Source organism: Punica granatum, chromosome 6, assembly GCF_007655135.1.
Source record: "Punica granatum isolate Tunisia-2019 chromosome 6, ASM765513v2, whole genome shotgun sequence".
NCBI classification, from domain to species: Eukaryota; Viridiplantae; Streptophyta; class Magnoliopsida; order Myrtales; family Lythraceae; genus Punica; species Punica granatum.
The window spans coordinates 27,857,178-27,881,917 of NC_045132.1; the positions used below are offsets into that span (position 1 = coordinate 27,857,178).

At 40.9% G+C, this 24,740-nt stretch overlaps 6 protein-coding genes across 6 annotated transcripts; 4 read left to right on the forward strand and 2 right to left on the reverse strand.

Annotated features, from left to right (window-relative positions):
- The first annotated feature begins 1,905 nt into the window (after window positions 1–1,905).
- LOC116210129 (ATP-dependent zinc metalloprotease FTSH 9, chloroplastic-like) lies at window positions 1,906–7,058 on the forward strand. The gene is given in 15 exon segments (XM_031543942.1): window positions 1,906–2,887; window positions 2,890–3,023; window positions 3,271–3,336; window positions 3,415–3,549; window positions 3,647–3,712; window positions 4,091–4,276; window positions 4,361–4,447; window positions 4,536–4,649; window positions 4,758–4,882; window positions 4,985–5,093; window positions 5,314–5,439; window positions 5,602–5,922; window positions 6,007–6,130; window positions 6,376–6,492; window positions 6,620–7,058. Coding segments are annotated over 15 exon segments (2,487 nt in total). The 5' UTR covers window positions 1,906–2,130; the 3' UTR covers window positions 6,640–7,058.
- Window positions 7,059–7,210: 152 nt separating this feature from the next.
- LOC116210130 (50S ribosomal protein L4, chloroplastic) lies at window positions 7,211–8,712 on the reverse strand. The gene is made up of 2 exons (XM_031543944.1): window positions 7,791–8,712; window positions 7,211–7,513 (listed from the first exon to the last, which is right to left on the reverse strand). The coding sequence occupies exons 1-2, from the start codon at window positions 8,644–8,646 to the stop codon at window positions 7,491–7,493; spliced, it is 879 nt and encodes a 292-aa protein (XP_031399804.1). The 5' UTR covers window positions 8,647–8,712; the 3' UTR covers window positions 7,211–7,490.
- Window positions 8,713–8,742: 30 nt separating this feature from the next.
- On the forward strand, window positions 8,743–9,974 carry LOC116210131 (josephin-like protein). The gene is made up of 2 exons (XM_031543945.1): window positions 8,743–9,107; window positions 9,236–9,974. The coding sequence occupies exons 1-2, from the start codon at window positions 9,021–9,023 to the stop codon at window positions 9,704–9,706; spliced, it is 558 nt and encodes a 185-aa protein (XP_031399805.1). The 5' UTR covers window positions 8,743–9,020; the 3' UTR covers window positions 9,707–9,974.
- A 1,118-nt stretch (window positions 9,975–11,092) lies between these two features.
- LOC116212327 (josephin-like protein) lies at window positions 11,093–11,524 on the forward strand. The gene has a single exon (XM_031546878.1). The coding sequence runs from the start codon at window positions 11,093–11,095 to the stop codon at window positions 11,522–11,524; it is 432 nt and encodes a 143-aa protein (XP_031402738.1).
- A 5,390-nt stretch (window positions 11,525–16,914) lies between these two features.
- Window positions 16,915–19,026, forward strand: LOC116211139 (cytochrome P450 86A1). Its single transcript, XM_031545374.1, has one exon. The coding sequence runs from the start codon at window positions 17,061–17,063 to the stop codon at window positions 18,594–18,596; it is 1,536 nt and encodes a 511-aa protein (XP_031401234.1). The 5' UTR covers window positions 16,915–17,060; the 3' UTR covers window positions 18,597–19,026.
- A 97-nt stretch (window positions 19,027–19,123) lies between these two features.
- LOC116211138 (sodium-dependent phosphate transport protein 1, chloroplastic) lies at window positions 19,124–22,915 on the reverse strand. Its single transcript, XM_031545373.1, has 10 exons — window positions 22,489–22,915; window positions 21,955–22,062; window positions 21,688–21,843; window positions 21,363–21,578; window positions 21,041–21,250; window positions 20,803–20,940; window positions 20,333–20,434; window positions 19,867–19,932; window positions 19,697–19,781; window positions 19,124–19,608 (listed from the first exon to the last, which is right to left on the reverse strand). The coding sequence occupies exons 1-10, from the start codon at window positions 22,870–22,872 to the stop codon at window positions 19,511–19,513; spliced, it is 1,563 nt and encodes a 520-aa protein (XP_031401233.1). The 5' UTR covers window positions 22,873–22,915; the 3' UTR covers window positions 19,124–19,510.
- Window positions 22,916–24,740: the final 1,825 nt, after the last annotated feature.

Genomic DNA, 24,740 nt, shown 5'->3' on the forward strand with positions numbered 1-24,740 from the left:
ATATATAGTAATATAATAAGACTAATAATAATATTGTTCTACGAATGTTATAACAAAAATATTAGTATATTAGTACAAATAGAAAGAGTAAAAAATTGAAAAACTCATCTCTACCAATTTGAGAAGAGATTACGCATGAAAGAATTCCAATGTAGAAATGTAAAAAGTTAAAGAACTCACATTCATGTTTGATGGTAGATGTATCAAAATAAAGTTGTCTGCAAACAAAAAAAAATAAAGAACTCACGTTTAATGGTGACAATATTTTTTTAGAGCCAAATCAGTACGTCCGCTATTTATATATATATATACATATCTATTTAATAAATATATATATATAATTTGATTTGCTTTTTGAAAATCAAAGATGATCTTATGTGATTTGGTTCATCGAGATCTTCTCATAAATATTTCTAATTTATGAAATAAAAAATTAAAAAATAATGATTGTTCCTATATATCTATATCTATATGTTTTAAAAAATTTTAAAAACATTCTTCTAAAAAAGTTCAAAACATCAAGAAAATAAGGACGGTCCCACAAATATATATTTATATGTTTTAAAAAATAAAAATTGAAAAATTCGTTTTATAAAAAAGCTGAAAAATCGATGATAATAACTAATTCCATGGATCTATTTATAAATTTTTTAAAATTTAAATTTTAAACTTGAAAAAATAAAAAAAAATAAAAATAAAAAAAAGAAATAATGGTTGGTCCAATAAATTTACATCTATATATACTATAAAAAATTAAGAACTTTGTTTTTGAAAGAAATAACTCAAAAATTTCATTCAGCAATCCAAACATTGTAAGGCCATATGGCAAAAAGCACCACAACTTCGCTTCATATTATACGTAGATAGATATCATAACACTAGAATTGTTATTATTGGAAGAAAATATTTTCGTACTTTCCTATGCACATTTTTCAATAGATAAGTTTAACCTTTTTCTTTTCAATAATTTTTTGCCGCAATCGGCTGCCTAATTTGGCTATCTCTTCTCTACTATTATAAAGCCCGTTTCACTTTCACATGCCCAAAATATCCATACCATACATAACTCACCCACTTCTGTTATTCCTTTTCATCACTCCCCTCTTCCCCCCTATCTATACGTGCGTGCTCTTTTTTCTTTCGAAGAATATTTTTGCTATTATTTGAGGATAATAATAATTATAGTACTACGATGTATCTCATAGATGAATTTTCTCGAGAACATTTTCGTTACAAGAAAAAGATAAATTTTCTATCAATCTAATAAACTCCATGGGTAGCACGGGCATGCCCACCAAAAAAAAGAAAAAAAGAAAAAAGAAAAAAGAAAAAAGAAAAAAAAGGATCTTTTAACACAAAACCAGAAGGATGGGCCAGAGGAATCATCGGAAGCCGAGAAGTAATGAGCCTTAGCTTTGAATATGTTAAATTAAATAATGGGCCTAATAAAACCGGACATCTTATCTTAGAGGGCTAAGGCCACTCATTAACTGGGCCTCATCTTCGCTCCCATGGTAAGTTCCACTCGTCAACGCGACGTGACATGGCGTGTCCAATAATAAGCCACAACATGGTGTAGGAAGGAACGAGCGCACCTCGTACTATACCTTATTATATAATACGCAGAGGTCAACACAATGGAATGGAGTTGGAATGGACGGCTCGGATTTTCTCATAAGAAAATATTTTCTCAGAACTGAACTGAACTTATGCCTAATACGATACGCGCCATAGCCAACTAGCCCAGCCAGGAGCTCAGCTCCTATAACTAATTTTTGCTTATTAAGAAAAAAGAAAAAAAAAAGAAAAAAGAAGAGAAAAATGTTGGCTCGGAAAGAAAGATTGGAAGAAAACGAGTTATATATATATATATATATATATATATTTTTTTTTTTTATCTCTGCTCTAGCTGGCTGCGTTTCCTCTCTTCTTTGGTTTCTGTCTCGGGATCAAGACAAGAACCGGATGTTGTTATGCGCTCCACACAACACACACACAGACTCACAGACACACACACAAACATATGAGAACCAGCACCGCTCCCCGACGTAACGTAGATATTTGATATTCTTCCTTCCTCCCTGTTGTGTTGTTTTGTGTGTCCGTCTTTTAGGGTTTGGTTCATTAGTAATGGCTTCGATTGAGTCTCTGCGGCCTGCTGTTCATCGGAAAATTTACTCGAATTCCCGCTCTAATCTCCACTACTCCCGCGGGTCGAGCTTGTTCTGGCGCCAATCCAGAGTCTTTCATCCGAATTGGAACCGGGTCGCTATGAGCAGTACCAGTTCACTCCCCGTGAGGTTGATTGGTTCTAAGGAGCCCAGCAGCTCGAGGAGGTTCAACCTCTGGGGAGGCTTCCTTCAGAATCACGGCCTCAGGGATAGCAAGATTCTTGCCAACTCTCAGGACGGCGATTCCCCGGCCAGCCCCACCCCCACCCCCACCGAGAAGAGCGAAGCTAAGTCTGGTGAGACTCAGGGCGTTAATGTGAACCAGAGCTCCCCAACTTCGGGGTCCAATAGGCGCAGGGAGAAGCAAGGCAAGCGGAGTTGGCTCTGGCCCAAAGGCGGCAAGTGGCATTGGCAGCCCATAATTCAAGCTCAGGAGATTGGTATCTTGCTATTGCAGCTGGGGATTGTTATGTTTGTCATGCGATTGCTCCGCCCTGGAATTCCCTTGCCCGGCTCCGACCCCAAAGCTCCAGTCACTTACATTAGCGTGCCGTACAGCGACTTCCTCAGTAAGATCAACAGTAATCAGGTGAAGAAAGTCGAGGTTGATGGGGTCCATATCATGTTTAAGTTAAAATCCAAGCCGGGCAAAGGGGTAAGCCAGGCGGGGAGTCCGAGCAGCCCGTTGCAGGATTCAGAGTCCTTGATGAGGAGCGTTTCCCGACTAAGAGAATCATTTACACGACCACAAGGCCAAACGACATCAAAACCCCTTACGAGAAGATGCTTGAGAACCAGGTGGAGTTTGGCTCACCAGACAAGCGATCGGGAGGATTCTTGAATTCTGCTTTGGTAATTCCTTGGCATTACAAGTTCAAATATGCGCGTTTTTTGTGTGTGAAGTAGGATTAGTGACAAGGGCAGCCATCTCAGTAATTTTCACTTTGGCGGCACCGACTTTTAGTTATTATTATGATAGTTAAGATTCAGTTTTAGCAGCAGCGTTGATCAATCAAAAACTGAGAAAGCTTCAGCAGTAATTATATACATTAGCCCCTTTTTTTCCTCTTCCTTAAAATTCTTTTATTTGCCTATGCAGATCGCTATGTTCTATGTAACCGTGCTTGCAGGGCTTTTACATCGATTCCCTGTAAGCTTCTCCCAGGTAAAAATCCGCACGATTGCTTGAATTCTTCTCAGAGTTAGTGTTTTGACATTCCGATTTACGGAAATTTTCTCGCAGCACACAGCTGGTCAGCTTAGGAATCGGAAGTCGGCAGGTGCTGGTGGGGCCAAAGCTTCTGATCACGGGGAAACAATAACATTCGCTGATGTTGCAGGTGTTGATGAAGCTAAAGAGGAGCTAGAGGAAATTGTGGTATGTTACTCATTCTTCAAAATTACATTAGGCCTCCATTGGCTCCATTAACGATCTGTTGCTTATTCTAGTGTTAAGTCATTTTTCAAAAATGCAGGAATTCCTAAGAAGCCCAGACAGGTATGTACGTCTTGGAGCCCGGCCTCCACGAGGTGTTCTTCTGGTAAGTTTATAGCAGCAAGTTATCAGTCAAGTTAAATATAAGCTGCAATGAATGCCTGTAGGTCTCTCTCTCTCTCTTTTTTTTTTTTAAGCTCAGAATAGTGGTGCTGGCGCTCTTATTAAACTTCTTAGAATACTCCAATGACAAAGAGCCCACTAGAGCTCCGGAAAGAGGTCGCAATGAGAAACCCCTCATACAAGACTTTAAAGCCAAGCAGTTACAGACTCAAAAACACATACAAAAGCCTGTAGGCCTTTTTAGGCTGTTCACTTGGACATGTTCATCTTATTTGTGGATACAATGAAGGATGAGCACATAGGTATACATTGCTTATAAAGATTATACTAAATGATTGTTATTGGTCTTTTTATCTCTCAGGTAGGTCTTCCTGGGACAGGCAAGACGCTTCTAGCTAAAGCTGTAGCAGGGGAGGCTGAAGTTCCATTCATAAGCTGTTCGGCCAGTGAGTTTGTAGAATTATATGTTGGTATGGGTGCCTCACGAGTGAGAGATCTTTTCGCAAGGGCAAAGAAGGAGGCTCCATCTATTATATTTATTGATGAGGTTTGTGTGAATGTATACTTACTAACAAAAATGTAACCTCCAGATCTCAGATCTTTTTTTCATCTCATATTTTCTACTTTGCAGATAGATGCTGTAGCAAAAGGTCGAGATGGTAAATTTCGCATAGTCAGCAATGATGAGCGAGAGCAGACCTTGAACCAACTTCTAACTGTAAGCTCCCATTAAAGTTTCCCCCTTTGCTTCTTTGGCACATCGGCTATACTTCCCCAAAGGATGATATCGTGAAACTTTATTGCAGGAGATGGATGGATTTGATAGCAGCTCCGCTGTTATTGTCCTTGGTGCTACTAATCGCTCTGACGTCCTTGATCCTGCTCTTCGCAGGCCAGGAAGATTTGATCGTATAGTTACGGTTTGTATCTTCATTATCAGCCTCTCTAAAGGTTAAAACTTTTGCTTCTGAGCAAGATTCTTTCCAGCAGAATTCTGTTGCAACAGTGACTCCTCTCTGAATATTTAGGTGGAAGCACCTGACAGGACTGGAAGAGAGGCCATCCTGAAAGTACATGTTACGAAGAAAGAACTCCCACTTGCAGAGGACGTTGAGCTAAGTGACATTGCTTCAATGACTACCGGTTTCACAGGGTATTCAACTACTAACCCTGCTCATTCTTGTCAAGTCGCTATTTACTATATGGTCCATAGCGCTGCTAATGTATTATGAATGGCTTATCGAGTATTTTTCAGGGCAGACCTTGCCAACTTGGTAAATGAAGCAGCCTTGCTGGCTGGAAGACAGAACAAACTTGTCGTCGAGAAGATTGATTTCATTCAGGCTGTAGAACGCTCAATTGCTGTAAGAATCTTCCTAGCTAGTATTGGCCCTGTTATCAGTTTTCTTTCTGCATTTCTACCTAATAGTGAGGTCTGTTGCTTGCTTATATGCATGTGAAATCTTGTACTTGGTACTGATCTTTATGCAATTTATAATTGATGTGTCTTTCGTTGCCTGGTTTCCTTGAACTCAATATATATAGATATGAACTTATATTTTCATTCTCTATGATTTTGTTCAGGGCATAGAGAAGAAAACTGCAAAACTGAAGGGAAGTGAGAGAGCTGTGGTTGCACGCCATGAAGCTGGCCATGCTGTGGTAGGTACTGCTGTTGCACATCTTCTTCCAGGACAGCCAAGAGTTGAGGTAAGAGTCGGAACGTTTGGCTGAAAAGATGTTGCCTTCTTTGTTCTCGTTGCAATGTTTGGGGGAAGGTTCAATATCAGAAGATGGTGAGAAACTTTAGGAGAGTGTAACTGTGTACACGGTATACAAGACTGACCATGTTTTGCTCCTTCATGTTTTCAGAAGTTGAGCATATTACCAAGATCAGGAGGGGCACTAGGATATACGTATATACCCCCAACAAGTGAAGATCGGTATCTTCTCTTTGTGGACGAGTTACGCGGTCGCCTAGTCACTCTTCTCGGCGGACGGGCAGCAGAAGAAGTAATTTATTCTGGTCGTGTATCAACGGGTGCCCTCGATGACATTCGAAGAGCAACTGATATGGCATACAAGGCGATAGCTGAATATGGCCTCAGTCAGACTATTGGCCCCCTGTCTTTAGCGACACTTTCTGGTGGCGGCATGGATGACTCTGGGGGCCTTCCCTGGGGAAGAGATCAGGTTTCTTGTGTTGCATTCCATGTTTCTTGTTTACCCTTTTATCTTTCTGTAGAAACTGATGCCAAGGTAAAATTTTAATAACAGGGGCATCTTGTCGATCTTGTCCAACGAGAGGTAAAAGCATTGCTGCAATCAGCCCTGGATGTGGCACTCTCTGTTATCCGTGCCAACCCTGATGTTTTGGAGGGACTTGGTGCCCAGTTAGAAGGTATAGCAGGCTGTGTTCCTAATATAACTTTAATTGCTGTGTTCAGCTCCTTCTGTTGTGTATCCCCCAAGGTTTTATGAACTTAAATGCAAAGTGATGTATGTGGTCCTTAAACAACCGAGTTTGTCTATTCCCATCACGATTCTGTCTGTTTACTTATTTTTTATGTTCTTAAAACATCAAAAGGTCCGAGTCGCTCCACTGCCGTTGCTCTGATGTTCTGACAATTTGAGTTTTCTTATCAGAAAAGGAAAAGGTGGAAGGAGAAGAGCTGCAACGATGGTTAAACTCAGTTGTTGCACCCTCGGAGCTTCAATTTTTCATCAGAGGCTCACAAGAGACCCTTCTGCCTCTGCAGACAGGTTTTAGATAACCACTACCCTTTTCATCGGAACATTCATTTTTCTTACTTTTACTGGTATATAACATGGTGGAAAGATATACAGTGGAGCTTACCCTCCCTGTTTTTTTCTCTTACTATCGTTGTAGCAATGGAGATATCCCAGTGATATTGGCAATCAAAACAGCCTGAGAGTTCTATATATTTTGAGGAGGAAGTTTTGGGCTCCAGTATGACATTGACCAGCTTGTTCTTTGATTAACGACCTACCAACATGTAACCTGGAGTGGCTCTTAAGGGATCGAAGAACGAAGTCATATTTTCTCCATGCTGGTCAGTTTCCAAAGCCTTGTTATCGTGAGATAGTGGTTTGGTACTTGCTGGTCAGTTCCCAATATACGGTGTACATTTTGGTCATTAATTGTACAACTCAAAAGTTGCAACAATTGTAATTGTTTCTCATCATGGGTACATTACTGTCTTTGAGGTTAACAGCATGCCACACAAGTACATATTGAATGCAGATGGCGTGTACATATTGTACCAGTCCATAGTTTCTACATTAATCTTACATCTTGTTTGTGTTTCTATCGCTGTCCGCTTAAATTCAAATTCATTGTGCTTACCCAAATATTCAATTTATAACAGGAATTCTAGGGCATGCGTGAAGTAATAGAAGAAACTTGTTTTGATCCTCAAAGTTTTCGGGATGTAGGATGAATTCGTTCAGAACAAGAAGGTGAAGGTAACCAAATCAACATTCAAGAATTGATAGGATAGAACTACCATTCAAATTTACATCGACAAACGTCTAAATGATAGAATAGCCTCAGATTAGAGAACAGATATCTGGAAAAAAAAAAAAAAAAAAAGAAAGAAAGAAAATTGACGAAGAAAAAATCAACTCTGGTCGCTGCAGTTACATCATACGATGTAACATGTACATTTGCCGATGCGCACATCCGTTCTTCTAGTCACGGTATGATGATGCTAATCCTTCTTGATTGCTCCCTTTCATCATCAGTTCTCATCAGATTCAGCTCCTGTATTCACCAGCAAACAGAAACTGGAGTGATCAATTCTAAAGGAATGAGAACAGTTGATGCAAACATAGAGGAACAGATCACGCAAAGGTTTTGATCTTAGAATGAAGAGCAAGAACAGTTCATGGTTTTCGTCAAACATAGAGGGGCAGATCACGCAAAAGCTTTGATCATTTTAGCGATGAAAGCTTCTGATAACGACATTATCATTTGACAATACGATCTACAGCATATACAACTGTCGTGAATGCTCAACACTTGAAGAAGAACAACTAACCTTCTTGCGCTGCTTCTTCTCCGTCTTCTTCTCCTCCTTCACCCTCTTCAAACTCTCCATCCTCCTCACTATCTCCATCGTAGTCCATCCCATACCTCGCATTCAAAAAATCCACCACCGCAGGGGTTAGCACCAACCTTTCTGCATTCAATATATCAAACAGATTCAGCGTCCTCGGTGTCAGCATCCTCAAAGTCCCGATATTCCTGCTCGAAAGCTTCACATTGTCTGCAACCTGTGTCATCAAGAACATGGATTTCTCCTTCGGGTCGATTCCCCACCTCCTCATCGCCGCTGTGAACTCCTGCGTCTTCGGGACTGGAAACTTATCGCCAAAATCCTCCACGACAGTCATGCTCTCAACAGCGCTGCTGAGTGCAGTGGAAATGGCAAGTCTCTTTTCCTTGCGGTTGATTTTGATGGACCAATCTCGGGGCTTGGGGCCGAAAATTACCCCACCGCCCGGGCGGAGAGGGGTCCGCTGGGACCCGCGGCGGGCCTTTCCGGTCTTCTTCTGTGGGTAAGGTTTCCTGCCACCGCCGCGGACCTCGCCCCGGGTCCGGGTGGAGGCGGTGCCACGGCGGGCATTCTGCTGGTCGGTGATGATGGCGCGGTGGACGACGGCGCGGGCGGTCTCCGGAGGAGCCGACTTAAGGTCGAGGCAGGTCTCTCCGACCTTCTCACCGGTGAAGGAGAGGATAGGGAGGGTGGTGAGCTCGGAGCGGATGGTGAAAGGGTAAAGAGAGGACTTGGCGGGTCTCGAGAGTGAGAGCGAGTTTACGGTCTTGTGGGAAGAGGGAACGAAGAGGGAAGAGGAGAAGAAGGAGAGTGAAGTCGGAGAGGTGAAGGAAGCCATTGAAGTGTTATCTGCTTCCTCGCAATCCGCTTTGGCCGGGCTGCAGAGCAGATGATGATGACATCATGAAAGTGCGGAGGGGAGGGGAGGGAGGCCACTCCGCTACAACCAGTGCATGAAACGACGCCGTTTCCCCAAGAAAGGCTTCTCCTCAGCTGAGCCCGTCAAGAGTATATGGGCCGAGAATAGAAAGGCCCATCCATTTCGACCAATTTCCCAGGCGCCGACGTCTTCATTTCCTAAATTTCTTGTGGACGGAGGAGACCTTCGTTCGACCTTTACCTCTCTGCAAAATCCGGTGGAAGCGGGAGAAGTGATCTGCTGAAAGCAACAAATCAAATCTAAGCAGCTTTTTAAGGGAGGGTGTGGGTCAAATGGCGGCGAGTGAGAAGCCCAACATCTACCACGAGAAGCAGAGGTTGCAGTTCTGCCTCTTACACTCCCTCAACAATCTCTTTCAGGTCCGATCTCCCCCAATCTCCTCTTCTTCTTGGTTGTTTCATCTGAAGTTTTTTGTTCGGTTAAGTGCTCGCATAGGATCATATGTAGTTCTCTTCTCATATGGGGGTTCTCTCAACTTTTCCATCAGCAAGAGGACACCTTCACTAAGGAAAGCTTGAACTTGATTGCCGAGAGACTCGTGCTTGATGATCCCACCAAGGAAGCATGGACTCCTCTATCTGTGCTATTCAAGCCTCACCACAATACACTCACGGGAAACTACGACATAAACGTCTTGATCTCTGCCTTGGAAAGCAAGGGAAAGAGTGTGGTTTGGCACGATCGCCGCTATGGGGCTTCTTCTATCGGTCTAGACCACGAGAGATTGATGGGCATTGTGCTCAATGTGCCAGTGAGGAGGTATGCAGGGCTATGGAGGACTAGGCATTGGATCACGGTCCGTAAGATTGATGGAGTCTGGTACAACCTGGACAGTGATCTCAGATCACCTCAAGCTTTTGAGAATGCAGAAGAAGCGAAGAGTTTTCTGGATCATGCAATTGGTAGTGGCGGGGAGGTCTTGCTTGTCATGAATGATATTCATGATGAGCAACGGTGAGGCTCTTCTAGTTGTAGTTTTGTTGATGCGTGCATAGTTCAAAAGCTTCTGCTATGTTGTCTCGTGTTCATTACTCGTAATTAATTGTGCATAAGCTTGCGAAATAGAATTGCAACTCTTTTTGCTGAACTCCCATTTATCATGAATGTGGGCAGATCGGATATTTGCTCCATCAGCGGGATGGGTGTGGTTTGATTTAAATTTGATGTAGTACCCGTGGAACCTCACAGTTTTCAGTTTTGGATTGGATTGGATTGGATTGGCAACATACCTTTTTTTTTTTTTTTTTTTAAACTTGGTAGTAATGACTCTTTGGCGGCTCTTCTATGTCCTACACCAACTTCGTTGTCACCTGGCTCAGCATTAGCCGATCTCCCTGTTACTGATTTCGAAACGTTGTGCTTTGGGACCTTCTGAAATGCATGTCCTTGAAACTCTTTCCTACCAAATCTTTTTGCTCTCCACTTTGTAGCTGAATGAACAGAGAGATCCAATCAACAGATTCTTAAGGTTGAGGCTCTCTCTCTTTGGAGTTAGGCCCTTTGGTAAAGAAAAGACCAAAAGGCAAAAGTTGCAAACTTGCAGTGCAGTGAGTGAGTGCTTATTGAGGTTTTCGAGTGTCGAAGCTTTTAGATTTTAATATGTTGGAATGATGCAAACCAGTGGTCTCCATAACCGAAAGGTTGATTCGAATTGGGATCCTTCTGTTGAAAGAAAAGGCTAGAGGACTATAAAGGTGGCAAGAGAAAAAACCCCGCCCCCTTTTTTTTTTTTTTTTTTCCCAAGCCACCACACCAGCCTTTTTAGCAATTTTCCCACTATTCACACCCGGCTTCCCCGCCAGTGCCTGGGCTGTGTACTTGGAATCTGAAAATTTCCTCTCCTCTCTTCATTTTACCCCCATATGAAGGGCCACTTTTCTAGTTCCGTTCTTTCATCTTGAAAATGACCATAATAAGCAGTGAAAATTGTTCTTCTAACTCAATCATGCAAAACACACCCGTGCGAGTGTCGCAATTTATAGCCATTTGGAATGCACCCATATAATTGCCACTCCCTTACAAATTAATGGGACCCTAGATATCACGTCAGTTGTCGATCGCCTGTAGTTTTTTCTTCTTCTTTTTTTTTTTTTCCTTTCAGAGGGAAATCTTGCCCCGTTTGTTTGGACATATATATTATATATGGCGAGATGTGTAAAACCTGTGTGCAAAAATGATAGGGTGAAAAGTTGCTTTTGATACAATCAATCCGGGGAAAGAAAGTCTTTCTTCTGCATTATTCATTTGCATCCCGTTATGGCGTTATATAACTCGTGTCTTTCCTCTCTTCCATCTCCATCTTCATCTCTCTCTTTCTATATCCCTTGAAAAACAGTTCTTTAGGATGTCGGCTGGAGGGAGTAACCGAGCCGAGATGAAGAAGACGGTCATCTGCTACAGGGGAAAGTCAGGAACCAAGAATACAGTTCCGAGAAACAAGTGCTGGTCGGAAAATTGCTGTTTCAGAGTACCCAAGAGAAGAAGATGGGAGCCTTCACCCGTCACCATCAGATTCCTCAAGGATCTCAGAGACAGAGCCATAAGAGCTCTGTGTATGGTGTCACTCAGAAAGAAGGCCTCGCCAAAGATCTCTTCCTTAGAAAAATCACAACCAGCACCATTTGCAGCATCTGCTGATTCACATAGAAGCGAATCAGTTGAAGCCTGCATTCAGTACATCAACTCCTCCTCCTCCTCCTCCTCCTCCTCTGCTCAGTCAGAATCAAATCCCAATCCCAATCCTAATCCCGATAAGGCAGTCTCCAAGTCCAAATAGACTTGCTTGATAGTGGATTGAACTTATTTGTGTCAGATTTACTGCTTTCTATCACTTTGATGGAATACTTGGAAGTCGACTTTCTTTCGTACGGAAAGCACTTGTTTTAAATAATAAACCACGAGTAATTGATGTTTTCAATTGCTTTGGGAGTTAAAGCAGTTTGGTGCTTCCATAAGTTGGGGTCTTATAATTGGTGATGTACCCATCAATCTCATTAAACGATGGAAATGAATGCTGCAGTTTAGAATATCTGTGCAGAATGGGAAATCGACTTATCGATCAAATGCATGCAGAAAGATCTCCCCTTGTACAGTGTATTATCATCGGTCAACTCTGAAGTGAATCCTCAACTTAGTTTAGAGGCTTTTGTGCTGTCGACGTGTTTGGAAAAGATGATGCATTTCATTAGTTAGGAGCAGGAAATTTCCTCCGACTGGCTGTATATATTCATGCACCATCGATGTTGGAATGCTGCCTCTGCACAGCATACGGAGATTAATAAAGATTATGGTTGGTTGCCCCTTCATACTGGGTCAGTATTAATGTTGTTATGTACTGTTTGCTTCATGGAGTTGTCCCCATTTTTACCAAACTATGCGTTCCCTACAAATTTTTTTTTCCCTTTCGGGGCCGATGGTTTACTTACATCATAAGCGAAGCTGGGAAGGGGGGTATTGGACCATCCTCTTGTTATAAACTTATTGTGCTCAAACAAATATTGAGTAAGTATTGCGTATTCACTTTGATAAGTAAATCTAATAATTAAAATGTTTGTAAGTGAAAAGATAGTCTCACAATTTCTGGCTGTGTTTTTCACTTACAGATGTTCTAACTGGTAGTTACTCATTTACACTAAATAAAATACTCACTGGATATTTCTTTACCCAAGAAATTAGTGAACTTTATTTTTTTTTTTTGGGTAGAGGGGGAGGCAAGGCCTTGGTGAAGTTCATTGAAAAACTTTTAAAATAATATTCGCTGAATATTTAGTTCATTGGGCAATTGTTTTTCGGCCCATGATCTTGACAGAGCCCATCCATAGGCCCATTAAAAGTTAACTGTATGCACTCAAACTTCCAAGAACTTTACTTTTATCATGCATGTAGACATACATAATCTCGTATAACTAACTATGGGTGCTGATTTCACTCATCTAAAAATTACTTGTATTTACGAAAATTATGATCTCTATGATTTGTCAATTTTTTGTTCAGGGCAACACTAGTTTCACCCTACTGCTAGTGCAGGCATTACTACACACACACGCACACACACATACATGGTGCCTTTCTAATTGACAACCTCGACATACGTATAGAGTTTCATGTTTCGTCAGCCAATAGCAAAATGAATGACACCTCTGCCACTTTAATTTCACTACAACGTGTTTTTTTTTATAGGTCAAAAAAAGAAGAAGAAGCACGATGTATATTGTGTTGTGATATCTCAATAGTTGTGGACGTACATGTATAAAGAGAATTATGCACGGTATCTATGTGCATATATATATATATATATATAAAAATCTGTGTAAAGTATATATTAGAATATTCTGTCCCACGCCTTGCTGATATTTATGTTTGATGATCGATGAAGACCACAGGGAAAGACGAGGGAATCATCAGCTTAGAAAACAAACCGGAAGCAAAGAGAAAGAGTTAAGAAGTAGATAGGGGCGTGAAAGTAAAAGAAAGATATTTGGTGGGTAATCCGAATGCTGACTTGCCTGATCGAAAAGGGCATTAAATTGTAAAGGATGGCGTCTTATAATGGTTCACATATTGTACGTACGTACAGCTAGCTGGCTCGATGACTTCCATTTTCATTAATTTCATTTCTACTAAACCTTGCATGATCTTCTGGGCAAGAGCTTCCTTGAGGGTATTGCTATCTACTGCTGTTGATTAATTATTCTTGTTTAATAATTATATATGACATTAATTTCATCAAATATCAATTCGACCCAAAATTGAGTCATTAATCCCTCCTGTTGGTTATTTATGACATATGTCCATGGCTTGGAATTTGCTTTTGTCTTGGCTTTACTCAGTGCTAATTTAAGTAAGTTTCGTCTTTTACTAACAAAGCATTGGTTAAATAATAAGTAGTTCCGACCTCATAAGGAGGATAATACAAGTTCGAATATGGAAAAACGTACTTTTATTGAGAGAAAGAATAACCTTTAATACTCGATCTTCCATAATTGCGAAACCATAATTTTTCTATGGAAAAAAAAGTAATTAAAGTTTTTAATTTTCGAAAAAAAATAATTAAAGTTTGATACGAAAATTAATTGCGCAATATAAGATTAGATATATATATATATATATATATATATAGCGTACAAATATTTAAATGCACACGCTGCCCTTTACGCGAGAATAATTAGCTGAATAAAGCATCTTTGGTATAATTAAAATATCATTATAAAACATAAGACGTCTATTTACCAAATTAATGGACCGCGACCATAATCAACCATACGGGCAGGAACTCGGGTTGATTTATCTGCACACAATTATATATTGCTAGCAAATGCGCTCTAAACTTTCAAAGATTTTGAACTTTAATAAATCGATCCTCTTTTTTATTGGCCGTTCACAGTGTAAACGGTAGATATGTATTATTTTCTTTATCAACTACGTGCATGGCTGCAGGTGGGTCAAGTTTGATCACAATATGATGTATAATTTAATTATATACGTTCATACGGGGGGGGGGGGATTTGGGGGGAGAGAGAGAGACAGTGAGAGAAGTGATATGAAATACTGTGTGCTTCATCTTCTTAATTATGGCTAGTGGCGGGGTACGTGCCCCCTGATTGATCTGAAGGAGAAGAGAGAAGAGAAGAGAAGAGAGGAGAAGAGGCGGTGAAGTTTCATTCTCTCTGTCTCTCTCTGTTTTTTTTTTTTCTTTTTTCTGTGGGAGACAAAGTCTTCTTCTTAAAGCTTCTTTTATGCGTACAGGTTAGTCCTTTTCCTTCGTCGATGATGATTCTTCTCTTTTCTTATCTTTGTCTGTTTCTTGTCTGACCTAATTCCCATAATACTCCACAAAGTCAAATGTTAGTCTCTTCTTCCATATTTCGGTCGTCGCGATCGGCCTCACTAGCTAATTTCCATGTAATATAATAATACTAATGAAAATAATATATGTGTATATATATGTATGAAAGATTAAAACCAGCTCTTAATTATTTCCCAAGATATGGAACAACTCCCTCATTTTTTCTCATTATGGGTAAACCTCTCTTAACAACTCTCTCTCTCTCTCTCTCTCTCTCTCTCTATGTTGCATGTCCAAGAATGCCACGAAAACTATAGTAGCTAGTCTGCAGCTTGAGTTTCAAGTAATATATATATATATATGGACAAACCTTCAGTTTGAAATATATATATATATATGTATCTTTTATAGGTGATATATGTTAGGTATGTGTATATATATATGTGTGTGTGTATAAATGTGTTTGTCTACGTGTAGGTGTATATCGTAGAATGTTTACAGCGTAAGTTCGTGTATCTAATGCTATGCATGCCCATAATTTATGCGCCGAATATGCAGCCTCCAAGTTAGCCAAGTTGGGATCAATTCCTCTTTAGTACTCAAAGGTAACTAAAGCAAGTATTCAACTTCTGGCTGAAAATGTGCTGGGAATTAGGTTTCTTTGCAAAAATGGCATCATGTACATACATATCAAAGAGTTTGCAATTAGAGGAACTTCACTTTCCCCTGCGAATTTAGGTTTTATTATATACACTCAGTGTGTGTGTGTATATATATATATATATATCATTCTACCATATTATATTATTATCCACAAGTTTAAGAAGAAGGGAAAAAAGGAAAAGATTAAAAGATAGCGGGCACCACAAGAATTCTCCAACCAAACTGAAATCATATGATCAGAATCCTAAAATCAAGATTAATGTGCGGGAACCATGCCTTGCACCCGACCTTGATCGATAAACACAAATAAAAAAATGCCTGGGTTTACGTTAGCTAGCTAGCTAGCTAAATATAGCCAAAGTTGCAGCTTCCTTCATTTATATTCCCCAATACTAAACATCAGTACATGGAGTTCAGTTCCTTTATTTCTTGTGGCATATAAATTCCAGTACTTCATTAACCTGGTTTTATGTACGAATATCGATATATGCGGCGTGTTCATTAAACTCACTTCATGATCATATATATATATATATATATATATAATACGTATAGTCAACCTTAATATAGGAGATTTACAAGGTGATCAGTCAGTCTTTTCATACAACTAACACAATTCTCTATTTGAAGTATTTTTTATATTCTAATTATAACATTAATTGGTAACAAAATAGAAAAAGAAATGTTATTCTTTCCCCAAAAGAAATGGATAATACTTCTCAGTTAATGGGAAAAAAAATAATATATAGATACACATGTATGCGTACCATAAGCCCCATTGACTAAAATAGTCAGACAAATATGACCTTCGTATATGGTATACCATATCATTTTTTCTCTTTGGAATATATCAAACATTCACATAATTAAAGCAATACCATGTTAATAACTCTTTTATATAATTTTTGGAAGGAAATCATAATATATGAAGTCATGAGGGCTTATCATAACATCTTAACATTTCAAAATTTTGAAGCACAATTATCGGAAAAAAAAATAGCACATGAGAATTATTTATTCTTACATGATAATGATAATATGATGTTTGTTAAAATTTGTATATATATAGACTAAAATTGATGTAATTATTCTAAGTGAAATAAAAGATACACTCACAATATTTATTTTAGAGGTCCTCCAAAGTAGAAATATTGAGTAGAGCATGTTTTTTAAATCTATATATTTTTCTTTTCTTTTTTGTGGGAGTAAGGTATATAAAAAAAGAAGCAATGTTTATGACATATAATATATATGTGTACTTGCGTGTTATGCACATGCACAATATGTATCCGATTGAATGAAAAATACACACACAAAAAAACGGATGATAAATAGTACTATCAGTTCTCAATATATTAATTTTACATTTATATGGTGCTTTATATATATATGCACGCGCACGCTTTAGTTTTACAAGAGACTAATTACAGAATCACTTTATTTAATAGCAGCAGAAAATTAAATAAGAAAAAGAGAAAGACGAGGGTTCTGAAATTAAATATGTAAGTTAATTAATGAGCAACACTCTTCTATCCTTACCTCAATTACAGGAACGTTTAATTTTCGTGCATGCAGGGAAACACTAACACCTTTTGTCTCAAATGTTTTCTCAACGATAGAAGTCGCACCAACTCCTCCTAAAACCTTCCCCAATAAATCATCATTTATGTTATATATATCTATATCTGTGTATGCGAGTATATATATGAAAGAGAGGAATGCATTGCATTGAAACTCAGCCCCAAAAGTAACTAAAACACACATATATCCCAATCCCACCTCCAACCCCGTCCAGCTCCAGCTGCTATTATCTCAATAAGAACTCTTCACTATCAAATCAAATCAAATCAGTCCGTCCAAAGCGATGGACCCCTTACTCCTCCTCTTTAGCCTATCTGCCGCTACTTGTGCATACCTCCTATGGTTCTACCTCCTAGCCCGGAATCTAACTGGACCGAAGGTCTGGCCAGTCTTCGGGAGCCTCCCTTACCTCTTCTTGAACAGGAAGAGGATGCACGACTGGATCGCCAGCAACCTCTGCTCCACCGGCGGTGCTGCCACCTACCAGACGTGCACCATCGCCTTGCCCTTCCTGGCCCGGAGGCAGGGGTTCTACACTGTTACGTGCCATCCCAAGAACATCGAGCATGTCCTGCGCACCCGCTTCGATAACTACCCCAAGGGGCCCACGTGGCAGACCGCCTTCCACGACCTACTCGGCCAAGGTATCTTCAACAGCGACGGCGACACATGGCTTATACAGCGAAAGACTGCGGCCCTCGAATTCACGACCCGGACCCTGAGACAGGCCATGGCCCGGTGGGTGAACCGGACCATCAGAACTCGCCTCTGGGTCATACTGGACAAGGCCGCTAGAGACCACACCCCAGTGGATCTCCAGGACCTGCTCCTCCGGCTCACGTTTGACAACATATGCGGGCTCACCTTCGGCAAGGACCCAGAGACGCTCTCCCCGGAAATGCCCGAGAACCCATTCGCCATAGCTTTTGACACCGCCACTGAGGCCACCCTCCAGCGGCTCATCTACCCAGGATTCTTGTGGCGGCTCAAGAAGGTACTCATGATAGGATCCGAGGACAGGCTGAAGAAGAGCCTTCAAATCGTCGAGAACTACATGAATGAGGCGATTGATGCCAGGAAGGAGAAGCCCTCCGACGACCTCCTCTCCCGGTTCCTGAAGAAGCGTGATATGGATGGGAACCTCTTCCCAATCTCCGTCCTCCAGCGGATAGCCCTCAACTTCGTCCTTGCCGGCCGTGATACGTCATCAGTCGCACTGAGCTGGTTCTTCTGGCTTGTCATGAACCATGCACGCGTGGAGGAGAAGATTCTGCGGGAACTGAAGACTGTTCTGACAGAATCACGAGGCGGTGAACCCAAAAGGTGGATGGAGGAGCCACTGACGTTTGACGAAGCTGAGAAGTTGACTTACCTCAAAGCCGCTCTAGCAGAGACCTTGAGGCTCTATCCATCAGTGCCTGAGGACTTCAAGTACGTCATAACTGATGATGTCCTTCCAGATGGCACCTTCGTTCCAGCAGGGTCCACTGTAACATACTCGATCTACTCAGTCGGGAGGATGAAGGCAATATGGGGGGAGGACTGCATGGAATTCCGGCCGGAGAGGTGGCTGACAGCAGGGGGAGACCGGTTTGAGCCTCCAAAGGATGGATACAAGTTTGTGGCATTCAATGCAGGGCCGAGGACGTGCCTGGGGAAGGACCTAGCATACCTGCAGATGAAGTCAGTGGCCTCAGCGGTGCTCCTGCGTTACCGCCTGTCGACCGTTCCCGGTCACCGGGTGGAGCAGAAGATGTCTCTCACCCTCTTCATGAAAAACGGGCTGCGAGTATACTTGCACCCCCGCACACTCGCCTAGAGCCCTGAAAAGACAACGGATACCGATTTTGCCACTCCAGTGTGGTGTGTCTCCCTGTGTCTTCAAATTCAGACTGTACACCTTTGTCAACCTTGGTTCCTCTGATCAAGCCATCCTACTTGCAGCATCCACGGGGTAATTCATCGAGCCTGAAAAGGATAAAATGGTATTTCACCAGATTTGGTTGTCCCATGTCCATATATCAATAGTAATATATACGCAATGTCCTTTGATTTGTTTCTAATTAAGTTGGCTTTGCGTTTTCCATTAGTTGTCGAAAGAGAAGTTTGTGGGAGAGGGTCCTGTTGGTTGGTTGGCTGGCTGGTTTGGCAAGGGCGGTTGTGTTTGCTATTTGTTTATTCTCCACTCTCGATGCCATTTGATATCCTCAAAACATTTGTATCAATAAAGCAGTATAACTATACATATATACATACTTGTTAAGTCGAATTCCTTGGTGGCTACATCTAGCCGAATGCCTCTTTTCTTTGAGTTGATCATACACATTTTGGACCCGAGTACATCAATTTATCTCCAGGGCCAATGGAATAGATCCTTTGAGGAATAATGCCAATTGCCATAGCTAGAGAGGTTAAGTATTCACCCACTGTACACAATAAATTTCGTATAAGACATTAAAATTGCTGCACACCCATGTATACACAATCAAGTAATTAATCGCATGATGTGGTGGTGTTCCCCCCCTTTTACTGGAATGGCATAAAATAGCCATCAATTTTCAAAGGACTGAAATAATCCTCCATCCTCCTGTATCTCCGTAAAGATGCCGTCAGATCCTTCTAGCCCATGCTCATCTCTTCAGCCTCCATTTCCAGGAATGGTACGGCATCAATAAATTCCGCGGTTCTCTGTCTTCTCTGTAGGTCATTCAGCAACGAAGCTTGTAAATCAGCTTAATCCAAAATTTTCTCCCCAGTCGAGAAAAGGTTCCAGACGACAGTTCCAACCAAGTATAGCCCGACTGACACCTTGAACACATCATCCCAAGACCCTGCAAGCAAACTCCCTGGATTAATAACCGTAAATCTAAGTGCATGAGTTTTACAGGTAGAAGGCGATGCCAAGGAATTGTTCCTCACCATGTTGCAAGATGTAGCCCGTTGCTGCAGTCCCAAACACACCGGCCAGAACACCGGCAGTATTTGACAGACCAAGCAACACTCCCTGAAACAAAAGCAATTTGTATTGAGCATCTATGAAGCCTACTAATGCATGTAATTCAAAGTCATTATAGGATATAGATCCTTACTGAATACCGAGGAGCAATATCTTGATGGTTTGAGTAAAGGCCAGATTGCGAGAATGCGTCAGTTCCCTGTTACAAACAAGTTTCATTCATATTATTACAAAATAGGTTGTAGTATATCAACTTAAAACCTTGACAATTGCATCGCATTTTGCTAGTCGAGTTGCATTGATCATCCAATGGACACCGAGATCCAAAGACAGATAACAAAGTCATGCCAGGAATATTCTTCGAGGCGATTACAAAGTGATTACCAAACTGCTAGATGCAGTAAATGGTTAAACGCTTAGTAGAAGTGGATAGTATGTCAAACAGGGGCGAGATGCACCTACATCATGATTTATTTCAGAGCAGTACATAGAAGGACAGGGTAAGAGGAATAGAGACCAGCCCAGTAGAGGAAAAATCATTGCTTGGGCAACAGATAATTCTGTTTCAGGGATATGATACTAGGAAATAGGAAGTGGACCTGACTGCATGCCATGCATAGAACAGCCATTGCGGGAGAATTAACGTGGCTCAACTGAGTGAGGAAGAAAGCTGGACCAAGGAACCCAACTGTCTGCATGATCTGCAAGGTGAATCAATAACTACCATTATATAGTACGTCAGCAGCTTCTCAGATAACCAACCAAAAGAGAAATGAAAGGAAAAGGCTGCGACTGATATGATGCTAATTTCATTCTGTAAGATCGGATTACTGTAGAAGATTGTAGCTTATCAACTGCAGGTCAATAAACAGTCGTAATTGTTTTGGTTAAAGGCACCAAACAGGATAGAACCAGAAGCAGCACAACATCAAATGGGATAAAATGCTGAATTGCTGAATTCGCAGTCGTTTACTTTCTGCTAAAACACGTGTAGCATTCTTTTTCCCTCGCATGCAGCATGTTTGGTTCCAGGTACAGTTGAGAGATTTCAGGTTGGAAGAGAAAGTACCTTGCGTACTGTTGTCACAGATAAACCTCTGCTGACAAGAGTGTCAGCGATCCACCCACCAAGGTTAGCAGAGAATGCCATCGTGAGCCAAGGCAAGACGCATAGAAGACCAGATTCAGTCAGATTGAACTTCAGGACCTGAGTGGAACAACAGCAGATGGAAAGGGAAGACATTATAATTAGTTTTATGATAAGACTGCAGAAGGAATGAAATCTAATTGAAGGAAAAATGAGTTACTTGGTTATAGTAAGTCGGCATCCAGGTGAGCAGAATAAAAGTCCCCCAGTTGTGGCAGAAGTGAGAGATTATCAAGGCCCACACAGGCTGTTTAGAGAGTATTAAACCCCAGGGAATGGTCTTCACAGGCTCCCTTGAAACACTCTTTGTTAGGATCAACTTCTTTTCCTCGGGCCGCAGATGGGGATCTTCTAGAGGTGAACTGTATGCCTATAAAACATATAATGAATAAATAAGCACAGATGAGAAAAGAATTTCAACAAGTCATTTTGAGTCTGATATCTCTGCTGGAAGAGAGATTACAGGGAAAGTAACTGCTCACCTTATTAAGCCAAATTGCAAACCATACTGTCCCTAACGAACCAAAAGAGTAGAAAACGGATGGCCACCCAAACTGGTGTATTAGAAACGGGGAAAAGGCCAAGCCCGTAACTGACCCCAAGTACATGCCACTGTAGACGAGTGCTAAGGATCGACTTCTCTCTGATACAGGTACCCATTTTGATAGTATATTATTCATGGCAGGCATAGCAACCCCCTGCAAAAGAGACAGAAAGTACTTAGAGACATATTCAAACAGATAAGCATCGGTGAAGATGGCCCGGCTTATCCTCAGGTTGAAGAACGCGGTGAAGAAAGGTACTGACCTCACCGATTCCCATGAAGACCCGAACAACTAGTAGAAAAGGCAACCCGACTTTAGCAGCGATCGGGGTGAGAACTGTAGCAACGGACCACCAGACAACCCCAAATCCCAAGACGAGCTTTCCACCCACAGTGTCAGCCCAAATGCCACCGGCAATCTGTTCCAAAGCTACTATAGGGTGAGGAGAAGAAGAGATAGCTGAAGCTGCAAGAATAAGTCGAGGCAACAGGAAAATATATGTTAAAGCAGGGCATTTTGGAGGATGAACCTGAGTGAGAAGATAGCCCCAGAAGAAAGAAGACTGGATCAGGCCAACGGTAGTCGGGTTCCAGTTGAACTCTGCAGACATGGGAAGTATGGCAATACTCATATTCACCTGTCAAGCACATTCTATATAAAGCTCACTCATAAAAGGGCGACAAAGATTCAAAATTTTCTCGGTCTTCATGTCAGAATTTGTACGCCCTCAGCTGATACACTTTTGTTGGGAAGGCAGCGATGAATTGTATTTGCCACAAACAAAAAATAAAAATGCCAGCTTTTCTCATTAAATTTGCCGGTGAGCAAATTACTTTTAACTCGTTGAAATTCCTTGCAGTAATTTACATGATTTCTTGGTTATATCCTTAGGCTATATAACTCTATAAAAATTCATGCTCACAATAATTAAAGCCTGACTTTTAATTCAGCTAAAGAGCAACTGAGTTCGAACTTACTCATAGATTTGTTCGTATAAAGAATAAGAAATGAAACCGCTTGTCATTGATATTGACCGACAACATAAAAGGAAAACAGAGCTTACTCTGTCCATGTTACATAGCAGGAAAGCGGAGAAGCACAAGACGACGATGACCCATCGTTTCGGGAACTCTTCCCACCACGCAACGCCATCCTCCTCGCCGGACACGACGACCTCGTTCAGCTCATCCTGGAACTTCACCGACTCCGTCGACACATCGCAGGGCTCCGACTTCACGCCCGGCTGTCGCGCCCTGACCAGGAAGACAAACCGATGCCCTTCGCGGTTCACGGAGAACCGGAAGTCGTGCCTGCGCTGGTTCGGGGGCCTGAGTTCAGAGACGGAGCATCTCCTCCGGTGCAAAGATTTGTCCGGTCGGGTTTTGTGCGGGTGAAGGTGATGGAAATGCGGGGAGAAGGAGTAGAGGAAAGCTTTGGCAGCGTTCATGGCGAAGGCATCAACCGGTCACCACTTCGCAGGGTTAGATATTTTTTCAGCTTATAATAACGGAAAGAGGGTCGCGGGAGGGACAGGAAGCGACATTCATGGCCACTGGTTAATGTCGCGACACGTGTCAATTTCGACCACAGGATTAGATATTTATAAATAAATAAATAAATAAATAAATTTCTTTTTTGGTTTGCACGAAAACCGTCCGACTATGCAGACCACTAATAAATTAGGCTCTTCAGATCACGGACTTTTGCATTTATAATATTCGAATTTGAGAGTTTATTTAAATAAAAGTAAAGTTGAACTGCATCAATCAACTCATATTGCGAATGACCTCCTTTTCTTCTTCTTTTTTTTTTTTTTTCTTTTTTGTTGGGGTGAGTAATAGATAGATTTAGGGGGGGTGGGGGGAAGAAGAAGGGAAGGGACTTTCCATTCCAATGGTCCTCTTCTTCGGGCCGGGGCCACTGACTTGTCTAGACCGGGAAGAAAGTAGTCCACAGTATTTTGGGCCAACATGAGATCCCAACTGAGAAAGCCCCATTCAATATTCTTTCAATTTTATGGCCCAAAAGAAATTCATTCAATTTAGGACCCATTGAGAGAACCTAATAATTGACAACGTCCCAGTCATTCATTCATTCAATTTAGGACCCCATAATATTAAGACAATCCCGATTGTTCATTCACTTCGACACCCATAGTATCAGGGGGCCTTCTTAACCCTCCTTTTGGATTGAGGGAAACGGAGGGAAATGGGAGGAGAAGAAGGAGAAAATTGAAACGAAATTTTTGTCCCTCTCATACAATTCTCCTCCTCCCCTTTTATTCGAAGACATCAAATACTCTATTCTAAGTTTTCATATCGATTTCATCAATTAAAATTTTTAACTAATAATATTCGTAAACTTTTGTTGAAAATGACTTATTACTTTATTAAATACTTATAAAGATCAAAAGATAATATATCACGCATAATGATGCGAATATAACTCTTGTGAATCTCTACTAGAATAAGCTCGAGACCTTTCTATCGCACTTTAAATTTCCATTTTTCCCATATTATTATAAATTTATTGATTATCTATCTTTAGATTGAGAATGTAATGATAAATCCAAGCAAATAACTACTATTCTCTACCTTTTCCTCCGTCATTCATTCCTCTCTTTTCCTTTTCTCCCACCTTTCCACTGGGGCGCCATCTCTTCTTTTACATTATCATTATTATTATAATAATAATAATATTTATAATCTTTTATTACTATATTTGTGCCAAATTAATTATTACTATTTTTTCAAATTTATTTTTTTTATATGTTTTATCTTCTAAAAAAAAAGATATATTCTTTTTTTTTATCATCTTTTAATGCGCTCTCAGGTAGCGCGAGTGTACTTGCTCTAATATAAAAAATGAAAGCAGTTTATATACTAAAAGAAAAGGCCATAACAAAACGATATATTTATATTAGGGTAATATGCATAAAAAGTCCCTGAAGGTTTCAAGATATAGCACTTAGCTCCATTTTGTTGGGAAAATAGACACTTAGCTTCAGTTGACCGTGCTGACCAAACAGAATTGGATGGACATTCACTTTTGCCACATTTTCTATTTTTTCTTTTCGTTTTTTACTCTGAAATTATTTAGGTTCTCACTTCTCTACCTATTCCAAAAGAGAAGGAAAAAAAAAAAAACAAACACATACACAGTAGAGAGAGAGACAATGGGAACGATCAATATCTGCTTCTTCTTTCTTCCAAACACCTTGAATGAGTAGAAATTAGGGCAGCAAGGGCCTGTAGAGTCTCATTCTCCATGATAACGAGTTTGTGGTTCGGCTCTTTTGCAGCTATGGTCGTTATA

Bases quoted from the DNA above. Each gene is read 5' to 3' on its own strand.
- LOC116210130 (XM_031543944.1), bottom strand. From the start codon at position 8,646: ATGGCTTCCTTCACCTCTCCGACTTCACTCTCCTTCTTCTCCTCTTCC. The intron at 7,514-7,790 runs GTTAGTTGTTCT...TGGTGAATACAG, and splicing joins AGAAGAAGCAGCGCAAGAAG to GAGCTGAATCTGATGAGAAC.
- LOC116210131 (XM_031543945.1), top strand. From the start codon at position 9,021: ATGGCGGCGAGTGAGAAGCCCAACATCTACCACGAGAAGCAGAGGTTG. The intron at 9,108-9,235 runs GTCCGATCTCCC...CTTTTCCATCAG, and splicing joins CCCTCAACAATCTCTTTCAG to CAAGAGGACACCTTCACTAA.
- LOC116212327 (XM_031546878.1), top strand. From the start codon at position 11,093: ATGTCGGCTGGAGGGAGTAACCGAGCCGAGATGAAGAAGACGGTCATC.
- LOC116211139 (XM_031545374.1), top strand. From the start codon at position 17,061: ATGGACCCCTTACTCCTCCTCTTTAGCCTATCTGCCGCTACTTGTGCA.
- LOC116211138 (XM_031545373.1), bottom strand. From the start codon at position 22,872: ATGAACGCTGCCAAAGCTTTCCTCTACTCCTTCTCCCCGCATTTCCAT. The intron at 19,933-20,332 runs GTCCACTTCCTA...TGTTTGTAACAG, and splicing joins TATGCATGGCATGCAGTCAG to GGAACTGACGCATTCTCGCA. The intron at 19,609-19,696 runs GTGAGGAACAAT...GTTTGCTTGCAG, and splicing joins GGGCTACATCTTGCAACATG to GGTCTTGGGATGATGTGTTC.